This window comes from Dipodomys merriami, unplaced genomic scaffold (assembly GCF_024711535.1).
Source record: "Dipodomys merriami isolate MVZ:Mamm:240054 unplaced genomic scaffold, mDipMer1.0.p SCAF_5, whole genome shotgun sequence".
Lineage (NCBI taxonomy): Eukaryota > Metazoa > Chordata > Mammalia > Rodentia > Heteromyidae > Dipodomys > Dipodomys merriami.
Genome location: NW_027206068.1, coordinates 7,600,284 through 7,620,040, shown reverse-complemented (window position 1 = coordinate 7,620,040; position 19,757 = coordinate 7,600,284). Strand labels below are relative to the sequence as shown.

At 41.1% G+C, this 19,757-nt stretch overlaps 1 protein-coding gene across 1 annotated transcript in view; it reads right to left on the bottom strand.

Annotated features, from left to right (window-relative positions):
* Nucleotides 1-19,757, bottom strand: part of Cpvl (carboxypeptidase vitellogenic like) — a 116,872-nt gene that overhangs the window by 95,295 nt on the left and 1,820 nt on the right. Inside the window, exon 2 of the mRNA XM_069997229.1 lies at nt 13,212-13,330. Within this exon, the coding sequence (XP_069853330.1) occupies nt 13,212-13,330 (119 nt within the window). The remainder of the gene's footprint in view (nt 1-13,211; nt 13,331-19,757) is intronic.

The window sequence follows — 19,757 nt, the reverse complement described above, 5'->3', positions numbered from 1 at the left end:
TGGAATAATAAGAGCACACATGCGCATGCCTCCAACCTCAGCTGACCTGGCTCCTTATCAGGTGCTTTTTCCTGAAGAAGGTGAATGAGTTTCATGGCCCTTGAGGCAGCCTGGTTTTCCCTCCCCCGCCCCCCATCATACATCAGTGTCTTTGATCTTGGATGAATCAAGTAGCTAGAGAATGCATGCCACCCTCATTTGCAAACATCCAAGTCCAGTACCAGATATGAAGGTATACATGATTAATGCTAAATACTCAGGAGTTCATGGATAGCGTGAAGACTTTCAATGTCAATATGACTTATGCCATCATGCCATGAGGTTGTGATAGTTGGTTCTAATTATGTCACAGTAATGATGTAACGTTTATTCTGGACAGTCCTCAAGGGCAATATACCGAGTCCTCAATTTTGATAATCCAGTGGACCCAACCCTTAACTGACACATTTTGAACAAAAACACATAAATAGAGAATCTTGGGATTAAGTGAGTGTTGCAAAACATTAATTGCATCCTAGCTATGATTCAAAGTGTATACAAACAAGCATAATCTGTGCATTAACTTTTTCAAGTTTAAATTTTTTCTTAATTGTTTATTATCAACAGAGTAATTATTCTTAACTAAAGTTTTTTACAATATATATTTTTAAATCCCCCCACTCTCAGTAATCTGACTCCTACAGATAGCCATAGAAATGTTCATTTTTCCAGATTTTTAATTACCTACTCTTTAAGTGATAGCCCATGGAGTGCAAAGACTGACATTAAACAAGTAACTACATAGATGGGCTATGTAGGAAGGAGGGACACCACAGTTAATACCCAAGGAAGATATCTGATTATGAGGTAACATGGGAGCTGAGATCTGAGAAAATGAATATTACCCTACCAATAAACATTTATATTAAGAAAAAAACATATAATTAAGAAGAAAATTAACCTTTATTAATGATTCATAGGTCAGATTACTACAAGAACTAATGATCAAAAATGAATGGATAAATAAATTCTAAATACTCCAGAAAGAGCAAAGGAATCTAAGTCTTTTAAGTGAGAAGTCTCTCTAATAACACAAGGGGAGGGCTCCCACTTCTCACAAATCTAGGTTCTTCCTCAGTAAAAAAAAAAACCACCATGGTTTTGCCTCAGATACCCTTTCAATGCTTTGGGCGACCCCTGGTGGCAGATTCATGAACTGGGCCTCTCCTCCAATGACTTGTTCCAGCCTAGAGGAGGTAGGTAGGTTATCCACTGTTGGACTTTTTGCAGAGGTGAATTTCACTACTTCAAGATAGCAGGAAGATCTACTCTGTCTAAAATAGGGACCAATCATTGCTGCATACAATGGATGGATGATGGGAGGATTAGGTGATTTATTTCTCATAAAGCCCAGCAATGGTTTGTGGTATGTGTTCAGCAATGTTCGCTGATACTGGAGTGGATAGATGCTAGCAATTTATAGATGGCCTGAGTAGGAAGCAGGAGTGTAGGAAAATGGATTGTTTGGTGGGTTTTCCTCACTTTTTAAGTCCCCATGCTCCTCAGTCACTTCTTCACCATCTAGGGATGGTCATTTGAAGTAAATGAAACTATATTAGTACTAATCTGTTCCACTGCTTTTCAGAGGGCAGGTCTTCCTAGACACTATCACTTCTGATAGTGACACAGCATTCTTCTCAAGCCATAAATGCATCACTGAAACAGTGAGTTAATATGATGAGGGTAGGGACCAAAGACCTGTCTAATTCAGTACATTTATGGCATTTGGTTGTTTTTTTTTTAACCCAGAAGGTTTTATTTATTTATTTATTTATTTATTTATTTATTTATTTATTGTCGGTCATGGGGCTTGAACTCTGGGCCTGAGCACTGTCCCTCAGCTCTTCAGCTCAAGGCTAGAGCTCTACCACTTGAGCTACAATGCCACTTCTGGTTTTCTGGTGGTTTATTGAAGATAAGAGTTTCACGGAGTTTCTTGCCCAGGCTGGCTTTGAACCATGATCCTCAGATCTCAGCCTCCTGAGTAGCTAGGATTACAGGTGTGAGCCACTGGCACCTGGCTGACCCAGAAGGTTTTCTTGGGGTGTCTCTAGAGAAATTCAGGTGTCTTAGCAAATGTGATAGCCATCCCTTCTTCTCTGTCCCAGTAAGGAACATCGGACTTGGTGAGCAGAAGCAGCTACAGAATTTCTAACAGATCCAAATCAATGGCAATACTTGAAATTAGGCATGCAATTAGTAAATTAATTAAGGCCTCTCCTCCCTTGTACAGGCAGAGGCAGACCATTTGCCTGGTTTAAGTAATGTGTTCTACATTAATTGAAGTCATTAGTTCCCCCAAGTAAATGTCTCTAAATTCCCCCAAGTATGTTTGAATGGACTTGAACTTTGCTTTACAGATTTAGTTCCACTGATATTCAGCTGCCATGCTAATGGTGTTAATCAAGACAGAATGTTTAATTTAAAGCAATTAGTTTTGGAACTAGAAGCTTAATAGCTATCTACTATCATTTTAATTCTATGCACATACTCCCAACTCATATGAATAACTTTCTTATACATCTGTGTCGTAAGGAATCTTTCTCCAGTACAGTGATCACTCATGTGGAGAGTTAGCTTTCACAATTACCTTTTATTTTAAAAAAATCCTGTTCAAGCCTTCTTCATATCATTCTCATGCTCTGCCTGACTCTGATCAACCTTTGACTTGCCTCATCCATTTGAGCCGCCTTCAGACCCAAAGACTCTTTCACTCATTCTCTGTTCTCACCTTCTCACTGGCTCTCATTCTTTCATGCAGGAGTTACAGTTGCTTCTCTCTTTATGCCTCCTGCCAGAAGGCTGCACTTTAGAAAGAACAAGATCGATCAGAAGTCCCACTTTTCCTTCTAGATGCTCAAGACGAAAATGGATGAGAAGTTTACTTAGCTCTCCACTTCATTTTCCAAAGGGCAGTGGACACATAAAGGTGTTGACACAATTCAAATACACCTATGAATGGAGTTAGTGTGTAAGTTTTTCTCTCTCTCTCTTCCTTCCTTCCTTCCTTCTTTCCTTCCTTCCTTCCTTCCTTCCTTCCTTCCTTCCTTCCTTCCTTCCTTCCTTCCTTCCTTTCTTTCTTTCTTTCTTTCTTTCTTTCTTTCTTTCTTTTTCTTTCTTTTTTTCTTTCTTTCTGGTACTGGGCTTGAATTCAGGGCCTTGCTCTGTTCCTGAGCTTTATTGCTCAAGGCGGGCAATATAACACTTGAGCCACACCTCCAAATCTGGATTTGTGCTGGTGAACTGGAGATAAGAGACACACGGACTTTTCTGCCTTGGTTTGCTTTGAATTGTGATCCTCACTTCTCAGCTCTTGAGTATCTAGGGTTTCAAGTGCAAGCTACCGATAGCCAGATTTTAACTTCTCTCTATTCCATCTCACATCCCCTCTGTTCATTCGGATTCCTGATGCCGCAAGCATATGGCAAAGACAGAGGGAAGTGTGAACAAGACATCGACATCTGCCATCTCTGGTATTTGCTTCCCACCAGTGTGTCTGTAGCCACCCAGAACAGACACATTTTAAGAAAATTGTCCTCTTACATGCTTTTTCTAAGAATGGTATTTTTTTTTGTGAATCATGGAGAAGGTCCATAATTATTTTTATATCACATGACCAAATATTTCACCAAATGGTCCAAGGAAGAACCCATGACCCAAACAGCCAATAACACTGCACTTCCAGGAGGAAGGAGGGCTAATCCTTGTTATGCCTGATCTAAAAAGACCTGGAAAATGTAGTGTGGCCTACACACTCAAGTTCCAAGAGAAGTAAAGTATGTTGAGCTGCCAAGAGAGAAGAAAGAAGCAAATGATGCTGTGGTCTTGGACAAAGCAGGGCTGAGGACAAGGGGTTAGCTCCTCTGACTCCTGAGGCCTTTCCAGAAAGACCTTGCTTTTCTAAGGAGAGCAGCTAATTTCCTGCCCAATATCATTTTGAGCAAGAGAGAAATAAGTCGTAGCTATAGCTCTTAGGGCCCAATCATAAGATTAAAAACCACACTGTAACTTTCATTTGTAATTCTAGCTTATAACACCTTTATTTCTATTATAAATCTCATTGCTTTCTCTGACCCTGGTTGGCATGGCATCAGTGACCCCATTGGGAAAAAAATGGGAATAGATTACTAGAGGGTCTCAGTGATCACTCAAGACCAATATGTGTCCTGTGTCCATTAAGGAACAAGAAACTGCATATGAATAATAAAATTACAGTAGGCAGCAAGCCAGAAGCATGTAAAAAGAATTCTAAAGAATACCCTCACCTAAGAGAGAGTGCTCATTGATAGATAAATTCACAAGGAGAAGGTGAGGGTGATTGCCAAGGCTGTGGCCCAGACTTTGTTGGAAAAGGTAGTGGGTAAAAGGTATTGCCTGGTCTGAAAATAGCCAAGTTTGGTGAGCAGTTCTGCAGCGAGGACAGGGCTGTAGGAGCCTCCTGGCAGGCAATTCTGGGCTACATGGGGAGGTCTGTGATCAGGTGATCACCTAGACCAGAGCCAGAGCTCTGCTGAAGGTCTTGGTGGTCTGGATGCTTAGCTACAGCAGAGTGCTACTGGGTATTTCTACACACAGACTGTGGACAGACTGGGTAGCCAGGCCAAGAAAAAGCAAAACATGGGAGACCTAACAGGAAGAGAAGCCAACTTCTTCCTGCAATGTCCCACCAGCGCCCTCTACTGACAAAGTTGCACATCATGCTCACTGAAGAAGAAGAATGCTTCAAACTTGGAGCCAGTAAGGGAAAATTGGAGTTGAGGCAAAATAACAAGACACAGAAACCCTGGCATAGTAGACACCACTCCGTAGGTTCTCATTCCAAAGATCAGGAAGTAGATTCCCGTCATAAGATACCAAAGAATTCATCATCTAATACTGGGTAATATCTCTCCAAAATGAAGTGTGGAAAACAATGCTAATAATGTACTAGCCCTCCTTTTCCTGATGAGTTAGCAGATTGGGATGCCTGGCTGGGGGTTCTAGGTCAGTCTCTCATGGTGACTGCAGTCCACATATCATCAACTGGGTTTCAGTGATCTGGAGGCTTGACTGAGGCTGGAAGAGCCTATTCCGAGGTTGGTGTTAGCTGGAGGGTGGGGGCTTCACTTCCTCTGTGTGTGAGCTCCTCCACATGGCTTCTTCCAGCAAGGCACCGGTTTCCCTCTGAAGGTGTAATTGGAGAGACAAGGCACATACAGCAAGGTCCTGTATAATCTAAGCAAGAAGTCACCCACCATCAGTTCTGCTATTGTGTGGTGATTACAAAGCCCAGTCTCGGTTTGGTTCAGTGAAGGAGGAAATCATACTAAGAGCATACACCAAGGGACAAAGCTCTTTAAAGAATATCTTGGAGGAAACTACAATCAAGGCCACATGCACTCAACTCTCACCCCGATTTGGAATTCTTGGCTGTTTTTATGCAATAGGTGGCCTATTTAAGCATGCCTTGTGGACAAACTGACAGAAACTATAGAACTGCAGTGTGTAAGACAGAGACAGGACCCTAGACAGCAACCAGGCTGAACATTGTTGCTTCTTTATTTAAAAAAAAGGAACCCCAGAATGTAACAATGCCTTCTCCCAAGTGAAACAGGTAGGAATTGCAGGCCTAGAATTCAAATCCCTGTGTCCTGATTTCCAGTTCTCTTTTCACAAATGTAAGTCCACTGACTGGCTGGTTGGTCGGTCTGGGATCACTGTGCAGTATATGAGAAATATTGATTTCCTGGCCTTCCAGGCCCTGAGCTGTGGGCATTTGTTGTAGTTTATTTGTTGTTGTTTTTTAGTAGGTGTGCCAGTACTGGATCTCAAACTCAGGTCCACTTGCTCTCACTTTGCTTTTTCTGATCAAGGCTAGTGTTCTACCACTTCAACCACACTTCATTTCTGGCCTTTTGGCTGGTTAATTCCCAGCCTGAGGATCAAACTGCAATCCTCATTGATCCTCAGCTCTCAGCCTCCTGATTAGCTAGGATTATAGCATGATCCACCAATGCCCACCATGCAACTATTGTCGTTTTTGAACTACCTGGGGAGTTCTGATGAGCAGCAGCAAGTTGAGAATCCCTGTTCTCTTCCATTTGTTTTCTCTATTCCGGAATAAATCCTGACTCCCAGAAGAGGCAGTGTGGCTGACATGAGGTGTCAGCCCGGTAGGGCCTGACTCCACAACTTCATTTCCTCTCCGGGTATGCTGTCCTGCAGGCTTCCCAGTGAACTTTGGAATGGACTATTCCAACACCATAGCAGAAGACACCTTGTTTGGAATCAAAAGCATCAGAGCGACTCCTTTCCCTTGGACTGGATGGTCAATTCCAGGTTGTAGGTTAGCAACACCTGGCTCCTCACACACTGCCCCCAGGGGACTGGCATGCCTCGTCTGACCCATTAGAAAGCAACAAAGTGATTCGAGAAATTCTGGTCATTTTCTGGACCAAAGGAATAAGATAGGACCTTCAGGAAATAGGATTAGGCCTAAGTCTGAATGTCTAAGGTTTGGCTCTATGGCACTTGAAGTGGTATTTGGGTGCTAATATCAAAAATTCCCTCACACAATGGAATTCTATGCCTCCATCAGAAAGAATGACATTTCCCCATTTGTTAGGAAATGGAAAGGTTTGAAAAAAATTATATTAAGTGAAGTAAGCCAGGCCCAAAGAAGCATAGGTCCCATGGTTTCCCTTATTTGCAATATCTAGTATAGGTATGAGTCAAGCGGAAAAGGTCAGATAATGTGATGTTAGGAAAATGAACCCTTAAATATGTATTTTAATGTTTTCGTTTCTTTCATGCATGTGTTTCTAACGCATTTATAAGATTATTTCTTTGTTGCTTTGTATGTCCCTCCCCCACAGTGTAACCCCCGCTTTCACTATATTTGATGTCAGTATAACATGTGGAGGAGATGGGGACAAACAAGTCGTTTAAGGATTCAGGTGGACCTGTTGCAACAATGAGAAGTACAAAATGTCATGTCAAAACCAGCTTTACAATGTCGGTGTGGGGGGGGGGAGGGGGGTATAATTGGGTGGGGGGAGGGGGGTAAAATTGGGTGGGGGGAGGGGGGAGGCGGGGAAGGGAAGTGAAGGGTAAACAAAGGAGGAGGCTGCAATGCTTGGTAAGAAATGTATGCATTATCCTGCCCATGTAATTGTAGCCCCCCTGTACAGTATGTTCTCAAATAAAATAAAATACAATTAAAAAAAAAATTCCCTCAAATGAATCTAAGTTACTTATGTCCCCATGGCTTCTTTTTTGTTGTTCATTTTGGTGCCAGTCCTAGAGCTTGAACTCAGGGCCTGGGCCCTGTCCTTGAGCATTTTTGTTCATGGCAAGCACTCTACCACTTGAGGCACAGCGTTTGGCTGGTTAATTGGAGGTAAAAGTCTTATGGAGTTCCCTGCCTGTGATTGGTTTTGAACTATGATCTTCAGATCGTAGCTTCCCGAGTAGTAGGATTACAGACATGAGCCACTAATGCCTTGTTACCCTATCTTCTTATCAAAATACCTTTCTCTTTCTGCCAAGAAGGAAGAAAATTTTAAACTAATAACCTATATGTCTTGTTATCTTCTTAAATGTGAAAAATTCCAATTTCACTTAGTAATTTCCTTACCAAATTAAAATTAGTCTGCATTGTTGGCTAGTGATCATGTTCTTCTGATTTGGAATTTCCTGTATTTCCTGTCTTCTTTAATGTCCTAAATTGTGACTGGCTTAGTTCTGCTCTGTATTTGTGTTAATAGCACTCAAACTAATATTAATAATTGCAATAAAAATAACATTTTGTGTCAGGTACTTCTCCACAATATCTGAGGTGTTTCAAAATCTTTTCTAAATAGCTACTTTGAGTTCATTTTGAAGTGAGATCTGTCAGGAAAATTACTAAGGTCACCTAGAGCATACATACTAAGGTCACAATTTCTATTCAAGCCCCACCAGCTAAGAAGTGATCATTGTACTCCATGCTTCTTATGACTACTTTTCTTAGGAGCTAACACATCATGGCCACAAGCAACAATTTCTAGGTCACAGGCCTACAACTTTTTTTTAAATTGTGAACATACCGTATAGAGGGATTACAATTACATGGGCAAGATAACAAGTACATTTCTTATCAAGCATTGTTGCCTCCTCCTTTGTTTCCCCTTCCCATCCCTTCCCATACCCCCTCCCTACCCGATCCTCCCCCCTCCCACCAAAGTTGTAAAGTTCCTTTTTGACATAACGACTTGTACATCTCATTGTTGCAATGGGTCCACCTGTATCCTATTTAAACAATTTTTTTTTGCCCTTCCCCTCCACAAATTATACCAACATCAAATACAGTGAAAGCAGGGGTTATACTGTGTGGGAGGGACATACAAAGCAACAAAGAAATCATCTTATAAATATATTAGAAACAATTGCATGAAAGAAAAAAAACATTTGAATCCTTATCTTGGGGTTCATTTCCCTAACATCAACTTATCTGACCTTTTCTGCTTGACTCAGACATACACTGGTTATTGCAAATAAGGGAAACCATGGGACCTATGTTTTTTTGGGACAGGCCTACAACTTTTAAGCTTTAAGTCCCAATTCGGTCCATTCTAGTTGAATAGTTTGAGGTTAATTGTTTACTCTCCGTCATCCTCCTCATTTATAAGATGAAGAAAAAAAATGGCTTCTTCATGAGGTTCTTGTAAGGAGAAAATAAGAAACAATTTAGCAAGTAGTCAATGTTCACTGAACAATAGCATCCCAGGTTCCTTTAAAAAAAACTTTTCCTATGCTACTTTTGTTTGTATGTTTGCTTGTTTGCTTTAGCAATACTAGGGTTTGAACCAGGGCCTTGTGCTTACTGAAGGAGGCACTCTATGACTTGAACCATGCCCCTGGTCATTTTTTGTTTTAGTTATTTTTCAGATAGGGTCTTTATTTTTCCCAAGGCTTGCTTCAGACTAAAGTCCTCCTAGCTAGCTAGTAGGGAATCACAGTCACAAGTGACCCATCCCGTGTGTGTGTGTGTGTGTGTGTGTGTGTGTGTGTGTGTGTGTGTGTGTAACAGCTAATCAGAGAGATTTAGCTCTGACAAAAAGCAATGAAGCCAGTGGCTCCCTGAACAAAGAAAAGGTGTAGCTTATATAGGAAGAATTCCTGCCTACAGTTCTCATGCAAATCCTATCTCACAAATAAGGGCTTCACACCTGCAGCGTGCCTGGCCCTGGCTGGCCTGATGGTTGCATTTTTACTGGCTTTGTGCATTTCCCCCCATGCAGAACGCTATTCATTTCTGCAGCATTCCCACTGCACACCAACAATTTTGACTTCTAGAATTCATTATGCGTTGATTTGTATCCAACAACAGGAGAGCCTCACAGAAATAACAGGAAAACAAAACTAATTTGAGAAACAGAATCCCAGAAAATTACTCAGAGGATATTACAAGTGTGGCATCCTTCCTGGATCTCTATTTTTCTCTGCTTTATTTATTATTGTTTGAAGGGTCATTTCTCTACTGATGACAATGTCAGCTGCTGCCCTATGACAGGCAAGGAACTCATATTTCTGCCAAGTGAAAAGCTCTCCCTTGTCTTGTTGACCACTGCTTTTCCTTCTCACAGCCTTTTTTATCTGCTTCACCCAAACTGGTTCTGTTCCATTAACTTACAGCTGAAAGCGTCAGCTACTTGGCTTTACATGTGGCCTTCCCAGTAAGGGACAATCTATCCCAGCTGCCAACAACACCTGTCTATAGTGTAGTCTTTTTATAGAACTCGGCCCCCCTTCCTGAAGCTTGTCAAATGATTCTAAATGATCACTGTGCTTAAAGGCTTTCTTTCCTGTTGTGACTGCCTCCTGTCCATGTCTTCCAGGGTTATCTTAGGATGTGTTTATGACCATTTACTGGACCCAAAAGAACATAACCTGGCTAGTAGATACATAGCAAGGTTTTCACTTAATTAAGGGGAAGAAACTAACAACCGACTGGTCCACCATTGTTCATTGTAAATAGCTTTAAACCTCAGTCCTGCATCCAGCAAGCAGTGCAGAATCTATACCCCCACCTCTCAGCAACTTGGCAATGCCTGTAGATCCCATGCATTCCAGACAAAACTGTTCAGAGGCAACAGAAGCAAGAAGAAGAAAAAAAACTCTAGGATTTTGCTTTGTTTCTGTCTGATTTCTTCTTGCACCATCAATCATTATTTTCACACATCTGAATCAGTACTAAAGCAATTTAGCATCCAGAACTGATTGAAAAAAGCAGAAGGGAAAGGAGGAGATCAAGCTTCCCCGGCTGGGGTGGGGTTGGGAGTGTAGAGTGTAATAGAAAGGTGGGGGTGGGGGCGGGTGAGAGAGAGTGAACCCTAGCAGGTCTGAGTAAAATCCCATGTGGAATAGGAAAACTGACTGCCAAAGGTAACACTTGCTTTGTCAGACTCCCATTCTGACTCTCACCTTATATGGCAGCAAGAGATAGGACACTCACTCCATCACCATTGAGTCACCATTGGATCACCACTGAGCTGAAGCTATGGGCACAGGGCAGTGGTCCATAGGCTGGAGAAATGGTTTCCCAAAGCATGGGCTACTTGGTAATTCCGCGACTCGTGGGATTCTCCCAATTACAGAGCTTCTGCCCTCTGAATCTCTGAGTAAAATCAGAGGTAGTTTTTAAGCACAATCAAACCTGAGAATCACCAGTAAATAACATGTTGAGAATCATTAATAAAGAGAAAATTGTCAAAATTCATTTTACGTAGAATAGTTCTTCAAGGATGTTCATATCTTGATCCTAGGATCCTGTTACCATGTTAAACACAGGGGAGTTAAACTTCTAATGGAATTAAGGTGGTGAATCATCTGATCTTGAGATAAGATGGTCTTGCCATAGTCCTTAAGAGTAGTAGAAGAAAACAGATGAGTCAGAGAAGGCATGGAGAAGAGCAGGGTGAAGCAATGTGAGAAGGATTCAATCTTCCATTGCAGGCATTCAACGTAGAGGAAAGGACTGAGAGCCAAGGATGCAGGTAGAAACAGTTGTAAGGCATTCCTTCAGAGCATCAAGGGAGATCACAGCCCTGCCAGTGCCTTGAATTTTGACCAGTGTGTCTATAAATAAACTGACAATAACATGTATCTTGTTTCAACACACCAAATCTGTGGCAATTTGTTATAGCGGCCACAGAAAACTACGTCTAATAATGAATGATTGCAATAAACATTGAGAGATGTGATAGTAAACTACAATGTACAGAATAGTATACATATAATACAGAAATACAGGTAGGTGGAAAAATCAGGAAACATGATTCTGAAAACAAAAACTTCACCGAAACTTCAAATCAGTTGTGGATTTGAGTACAAACCTGAGTTTTGAAATAAATACAATTGTAACCTAAAAGAAAATAAGGAAGGAAAGGAAAGAAGGAAGGGAGAGGGAAGAAAAAAGAGAGGAATAGAGAGAGGGAAGAAAACTCAGAGTCCTTTCCACTAGTTACAATGAGGTCATAGTTTAGACTTAATTGTGTCAAGCCTCTAAGGCTTGTGGACTGGTCACTTTCCTGACTACTCCTGTGGGTCCATTATCTACCCTCTCTGTTCTGCACTTGGCCCTGATAGAATGTTCTATGGGCCACATCTCAGACTCCCAGGCCCTCTGGATTCAACTGGGTCCAGAGATGGGTCCAGAGATGGTCCAGAAGGAGACAGGAGCATGCTGACACTCAGGTGCTGACCTTGCTCTTATTCCAATCTGAGGCAGAGCATCTCCTTATATTTTGCTCTCTCCACACCTCACTCACCTCATAGAATAGTAGCAACAAAGAAGAAATAAGAAATGTATTCAAAGCGGGGCACCAATGGCTCACACTTGTAATCCTAGATACTCAGGAGGCTGAGCTCTGAGAATTGCAGCTCAAATCTAGTACAGCAGGAAAATTCATGGGACTCTTATCTCCAATGAACCACCAAAAACCTGAAAGGAGAGCTATAGATCAAGTGGTAGAGCATCAGCATTGAGAGAACAAAGCTAAATGACAATGCCCAGGCCCTGAGTTCAAACCCCAGCATCAAACACAGAGAAAAAGAGAGAGAGAGAGAGAGAGGGAGAGAGAGAGAGAGAGAGAGAGAGAGAGAGAGAGAGAGAGAGAGAGAGAGAGAGACAGACAGACAGACAGACAGACAGACAGACAGACAGACAGACAGACAGACAGAGACAGAGACAGAGAGACAGAGAGATTCATAAAACCTTCCAGAGAACCTTCCAGTAAGAACTATTGTGGACCCAACTGAAAAGTATCTGGAATTCTCCATTCCTCACATGCTTCCTTCCCACCCACTTCACGGAAAACAGACTTCCTTGGGGTCAACTACATAAGAGGCCAATTGGTTGAGAAGTCAAAAAACACATCCAACAGTACCAATAAAAACAATTTAACCTAAAAATGACCCTAGAGTAAACAGTTTACCCAGTTATCATATATGCAACATTGCTGTATGCAAATCATATGCAAATATGAATACCACTCTCCACAGGGATAGAGTTTTCTTTGCTTTCTCTGGCTTCAAAAGCAAATCCAATTTGGCAAATTAAAATTGAAAATTACCCTATGAGGAGATAAAATTTGCTTATGCAGATCAACACCTCTATTGATATGCCCAGCAGATCCCCTACCTTTAAAGTGTCTTGTTCATGAAGAAGTGTCCTGTGACCTTCATACATTCCCACTTGTGTCTATAGGGATTGCTCCACTCCGCAGACAAATCAGCTAAGGAGGGCTAAGTCTATATAGGCTGCAACATATAATTCCTGGTATTTTTAGCCATCTTCCATTCTTTTGGCTCCTCAGTACCCGCCCATTCCCCAAGTGTTTTTAAATTAAAACAACTAAAAGATAGCAAGAAACAGGAAGACGTTGATTGTATTAATATCCCAAATAAGATTATAAGAAATTTAAAAGGTTGGATCCCCTCCAATACCTCCACAAACATTTGTTTCCTGCCTTTACACAGGAATATCATGCAAACATAAATGCTAGCACTTATTTTTAGGCTACAATTTTAAAAGATTGTTGTTCCTTTTTTCTTAAAAAAAAAAAAAGCTGGGGTCAGTAGGCTAACATTTTCCCTCCCTGGTCCAAGCCTGTACCCACGTGTTCATTCTGCTGGGTACCTCCTGAGCCTACCTGAGCTGGGAAAAACCAGAAGAAGAGGTTGCTGTTGTAAGTCTTATTCACAGTGATGTAGCCGGAGAAACTCTTCACTTTAATTCCTTGAAAAGGAATGACCAAACTCAATCTTTTCCCTAGTGAGGAGAAAAAAAATTACCCAAAGATTAAAAATCATGTCATGTGAGCCTTCTTCACCTAAGTGAGATTTCCCTTTGAGCAGCTGGACGGGGCTAAGGTAAATCAGAAGGCTGTGAGCGACTTAGCAGGAGAAGCAACAACCTAGCAGATCCCAGTTCCTTCTCTCATAGATCCTACATATTCCCCATTCACAGTTACCCCAAGAGCAAAGAAAAGTTTGAAGCCTTTCTGGGGGTAGGATCAAAAAACACTTTATGAGCTTTATAAAAAAAAACTTTTGAAAGAAAAACCTATTACCTACTGTAACATCTTGAGTCAACCAAGGTGCTCATCTTAGGCCATCGAGAAAGGGGAAGACAAAGTCACCTAACACATAATAGTGAGGTGCAGGGAAACTAACGTAGGCACACAACTTTCAGTCTTGGAGAGTCCGTGTGCCACACAGTCTCCTTTTCAGGACAGCAAAAGCCTTCCATGTCTCCCAAAGGCAGTAGATTGAAGCACATGACCAGTTGAGGTGACTGAAGATGGTGAGTAGGGGGGCAGGCAAGAGGTGACCTCATACATACTCAGAAGGAACCAAACACCAAACAGGACAACAGGAAAGAGACAGAGAGCAGAGGTCCTGGCTTTCTTATTGTGGTAGCAAAGTGACAAAGAGAGAATGTCTAGACAGTCAACGATGTCCAGGAATAAGCAATACTAATAAAGATAATACTCACCAGACCCCTGTCCAAAGGGCTTTATATTATGTGAGAAATGTAATTATTATCTCCACAGATGAGAAAAGTAAGGCACAGGGAGGTTTAGTAATGTGCCCAAAGTCACACAGTGGGAAATGGAGAGCTGGGAAGTCTATTTAGCAGTCAGACTGCAGGGATATTCCTCTTCCTGCATGTCACAGCGATGCTGGATTAGACATTATTGAAAATCTAAGTAATGGGAAGTTGGAGGAGTGGTGATTGGGAAAGGCGTGGAAAAGGAAGGAAAAGTGAGTAGCAAGCAATAGGAAGGAAATAGAAGTTTGATGGGAGAAGAGTTCTTTAGTAGAGAGAAAGAATGTGTTCCAGTAAATACTAAATCCCTACAGAAAAGCTATTTAATTGGGATGCATAAAGGAGAAAGGCTGATCCCTTCACACTGCTACCAACTACATACAGATGGGCTCCGTGATGAGCTCTGGAAGTGTGAGTGAGCCTCCACCTCCCATCATGGATCCATGGGGAGAAATCAGCACAGAGAGAATATTTACACCGAAGAGAATAGGTGATAAAAGTCCTACCTGCTACCCTGTCCCCAGTACACCGTGGCTTTGAGGACACATGTTTCTCTTTTAAAATGCGCATGCCTCTCCTCTAGAACACAACTCCCTCTCCCTAATGCTATGCTGGGCTTAGCATAGGTGGGCAGCTCTGTGGCTCTCTGGGCAGGCATTTAGCCTCCAATTTATGAAAAGTGGACTCTTCGTGGGTTCCCAGGATCAAAAAGTTTCCATACAAAAGTCTACAAAGAAAAGTCATCTGTGACATGCGTACACTCACAATGAGCAGTGGCTGGGAGCAGAGGAGGTGGAGACAGAGGAAGGGTCTCAATAGGTAGAAACTTGCAAGTCCTACTTGGGCTGGCACCGTAAAAAGAGCATTGGTTCCCTATTGGAATGACTTTGGTTTATAATCCTAACAAGAGTTCCCAAAAGTCATTTCACCTCTGAGCCTCTCCTCTTGTGGAAAATATAGACACTGACTCCATCCATACAGGGTGGAAGAGCCTTTCTGTGAGCATCAATAAGAACATGCTGATGATCACACTGAGCAGGCAGTTGGACTGGAAAGAGGATGTATCCAACGGGAGTTGTGGTTATCCTTAGTGGATGGTCATCTTAAATGAAGTCTAGACTTCAGGGAGATTTTCTATCTCAGCCCAGTTCTCCCAGGGTAGGTAATTGATTGCAAACTCTGCAGAGCTGCAGAGAAAGGTCACTTATTTCTCCTGTCAGGGCTTGAATATCTCCACCAAAGCTCACACCTGTAATCCTAAACTACTCAGGAGGCTACGATCTGATGATCATGATTCAAAGCCAGCCAAGGCAGAAAAGTCCATAAGACCCTTTATCTCCAATGAGCCAGCAAGATTCCTTATCTCCAATTAACCAGCAAGAAACAAGAAGTAGAGGTTTGTTGCTCAAGTATTAGGACACCAGCCTTGTAAGAAAAAGCTAAGGAATAGAGACCTGACCTTGAGTTCAAACCCCAGTACCAGCACAAAACAAAATCAAAAACAAAAAACCACTTCATATTGACGTTTAACCCCATTGTGGTGAATCAAAAGAATGTAAACTTAATAATTTGATTATGCTACTTTAAAGTAGGGTACTGGGAAGGTAATTAAATGAAATTCTAAAGGTGGGTCTCTCATTTAATGGGACTGTTGCTTTTCAAGAAAAGGAGGAAAGACCTGAGCTAGGAACTTTGGTCTCAGTGTAATTCCCGAGGCTGTCTCAGTACTCGGCATAGTAACCGCCACCAAGAAGGACCTCACCAGATTCAGCTCTCAATCTTGAACTTCCTAGCCCTCCATTCTGTGAGCTGAAATAAGCTTTTATTCTTTGCAAATTACTCTGTCCATCACGTATAGCAGCAGAAAGTGGATTAAGATCCCATACAGAAGAAAACAGCCAAGGAAAGACAGAGAGAATTCTAGAACAAAGGAAAAGGAGGAATCTGGGGAAAAGTGATGTTTGCTGGTGTTTTCTTATTCCCTCATTATTCTGACCAACTGTTATTTCTTTCTTCTTTATTTTTAATTTCAACTCATAAAAAGATCATCAGACACATCTCACTCCACCCCTGAGAGAGGAAATCAGAGGAGCAAATGAGCAAAAACTGAGGGTTGGAAATAGGTGAGATTTGGACCAGAGAAAGGTAAATGGACAAAAGGCAATTCAAGAAAGAAGACAGAGAAAAATGAGAGAGGTCAAAGTATAATAAGAAAAAGAGAAAATATATAATAGGAAAGAGCTGGAGGGAATGGAATATGGGTGAGAGATGATTGAATCAATCTGTCTCAGACACCAGCACAGCACAGGTTCTGCTGGCCTGCCAGAAATGGAGTCAGATGCTTACTCATCCCTCCCTTCTGGGAAGCCAAAGTTGCTTCTCTGTTACCTGGTAGTTAGGCACATTTGATCCCTTTTCTCCTCCATTGGGAGCTACTGGCAAGCAGAGAATTTCTTATTTGTCTGTGTAACTCCTGGGATACATGCTGTTTTACACAGCAAAGAACACTTTTTAATGAATGAATGCTAATGAAAGGATGGCTGGAAAGAAAATGAATGAACTTAGAGCAGGTCAGATAGACTGTGCATTAGCTTGATTTACATTCCCCTAGGGAAGACAAGACCTTAAAGATCTCTTAAGAAATTTAGATCTTTTCTGTAGTCCATGAAAAAAGTGTTCTACTTAGTGAAAGGTTTGAAATTCCCATTCATCAAGTCACAGTAAAATAATCAAAAGTTACAAAACAAAAGCAATAAACAAACAAACAAACAAAAAACAGCCAGGCGCCTGTGGCTCATGCCTGTAATCCTAGCTACTCAGGAGGCTGAGATCTGAAGATTGCGGTTCAAAGACAGCCTGGGCAAGAAACTCCGTGAGACTCTTATTTCTATTAAACCACTAAGAAAACCGAAAGTGGCTTGTGGCTCAAGTGGCAGAGGGCTAGCCTTGAGCTGAAGAGCGCAGGGACAGTGCCCAGGCCAAGAGTTCAAGCCCCACGACCGACAAAAAAATAAAAAGAGAAAAAAATCTTTTCATATATTTTGAATGTCTTTCTGGTCTATTAATGGAATGTGGAAAATTTCCAAGATGTAGGTGTTTTTCTCGTTCTGACACTGTGACTCACCATGTAAATTAAAAAAAAAAAAAACAGCTTAAGAAAAGGAAAAGGTTTTCGTAGAAGTGATTTGACTTCTCCCTTTGTTATTTACTGTTGGTAACTGTGTTTTGTGATTTAACACTTGCAAAATTATTGGAGCTGGTGGCTCATGCCTATAATCCTAGCTATTCAGGAACCTGAGATCTGAGGATCACAGTTCAAAGCCAGCCTGGGTAGGAAAGTCATGAGACTCTCATCTCTAGTTAACTGCCAGAAAACTGGAAGTGGAGCTGTGATGCAGTGTTAGAGCACTAGTCTTGAGCAAAAGAGCTCAGGAACAGCACTCAGGCCCCAAGTTTAAGCCCCATGACTGACCCCCCCCACCCCCCGCCTCCGAAAAAAGATTGGAGTATGGCCAAAGAAAGGCTAGCACCAGCTAATCTGGGTGCACATTAAAAACTCACAAACATTTGTTATCCCCAATACAGTATAGTACAAAATATCACCAGACAACAATAATACATAAGGGCTAACTGTAAAATTTTCTTTAAAGTTTGTGAAAATGTACTGTTTGTAAACATTTAAAATTTGCCTCCTACATTTTGTTCCAGAAAAATAAGGATTTATTCTAGCTGCAGAGAAAGTAAACATGTAATTACAATTACATAAAATTAAGCCAGCTAATTGGGAATGAAAGGAGAAAATAAAAATTTCCCTTGTGGTTTTGGTAACTACTGTTCATCTCCAAAAAAAATATTCTATTGTGATATTAAGATTCACGTTTCTGGAGTTTTGACAAACTCGATAAACAAAAGGGATTGCAGGAAGCAAGCTGACCATCTGTCCAGCGCTTCCTGAACTTCCACAGCAAATGAATAAAATTATCCTTAATTATGTTGTCAGGGACACATCTGAATACCCAGATGTATCAGCTTTGGATCAGTCACTTAAAATTCCATCCAAAGATTTTGACTGTATAACAGAACATGAGAAAGTGACAATAGGTACAGGTTTTATATCTTAAACATTGTCATTCATAAGATGAAGATGTGCTGGGCATGCTATGGAAAGATAGAAGACAAAACCACCTCCTGGTATCTTTTTCCAATATTACTTAGTCCATAGCCATTGATGTCCATAAGCAAGAAAAGATGAGGAGCAGGGATGTAGACAATCTCTCAGGTAGATTTCCCAGTATTCCTGGTTCTAACAGGTGCAGGACACAGACACACGGTAGTTATTCACCCTTAAGCTGTTTCCCTCATTTGGTACACACTCAGATCTTCCTCTATTTCCCCAAGTCTCACACAGCACCATCCTATCTGTGGCTAGTCACACAGTACAGCAGTCCACAGCCTAGGCTCTGGGGCTAGCAGGCATAGGTTATGATTCTATCTCTGATAATTAGTAGTTGCAAAGCTCTGGAAGAGAATGCCTTAGTTTTCTTGTGTACAAAATGGGAACAATAACTGAAAATTCTTCATTAGAGTTCCTCTGGGGAGTAAATAAGCTAATGGTTGTAAAACACAATGCCTGGGACATGGTTAGAACTCAGATTTACTCATATTTGTTAGCCATATTGGTCATAAGTATTATTATGTGCCTATTACATACAGGTACTTGTGCTAAGCATTAGGGATATAATTGCTAAATGTTAATTATTTATGATTTTAATACTCTATTATTATTATTATTATTATTATTATTTTCTCCTTGAGTTATGTCAAATGACAGTTTACTTCTCAAAACTTCCTGCTTGGATGGAGTACTTTAGCATTTTATTATGCCCTGCCTTATTCCTTCATTGTTTCACATATGTGCACCTGGTCACTTCAGAAAACAATAGCTTCATAGACAAATGAAAATAAATTATAGCAGGCAAGCACAGAGAAGAAGGGGGGAAAGCTGCATGTCCTCCAGTCTCTGCAATGCTAGCTTTATTACCTGCATCCCCTTGGGAAGTCATATGACCTATGTACATCTTGGTTGCCCCTATGCAGATAAGTAGGACGTGGTTGTAATGAGTATTTTAATTTCTCTTTAGCTCTCACTAAAGATTTGATGTGATTATTGTTAGTGAGCAGAATGTGGCTCGTCAGACCCTAATGAGGAAGCAGAAAATGGGTGCTTATGGCCCAATGTGGTAAGTTCGGTCACATGCTGACTTTGACTTGCTGCCCTTTTGGATTTGTTTAAGGCTGTCAACCATCTTTTTATGGCTTTTTACATCAAGGGAAAATAAAGCCTTTTTAGAATACATTCAATACATCATCAAAGAGTATTTACCTTCCTTTAGAAAAGAGATGGCATGTCAGCTAGTGTGTTTTAGAAAAAGACATAAGCAGAACAAAAAATCCTAAAGTATAAAAATGCCTTGACTTTTAAAGAAAACAGAAATAGATGACATCTTATTGGCTGTGGGAACACTTGAAATGGGTGAACATTTGCTGTCTTTTAAACTTCATTCTGGAGTATGTAGGTATAGTTATTCTTTATCATTAAAATGATAATTTCTCCAGAATTCTTTTATCAGGTGCCCCTTTCCCATTA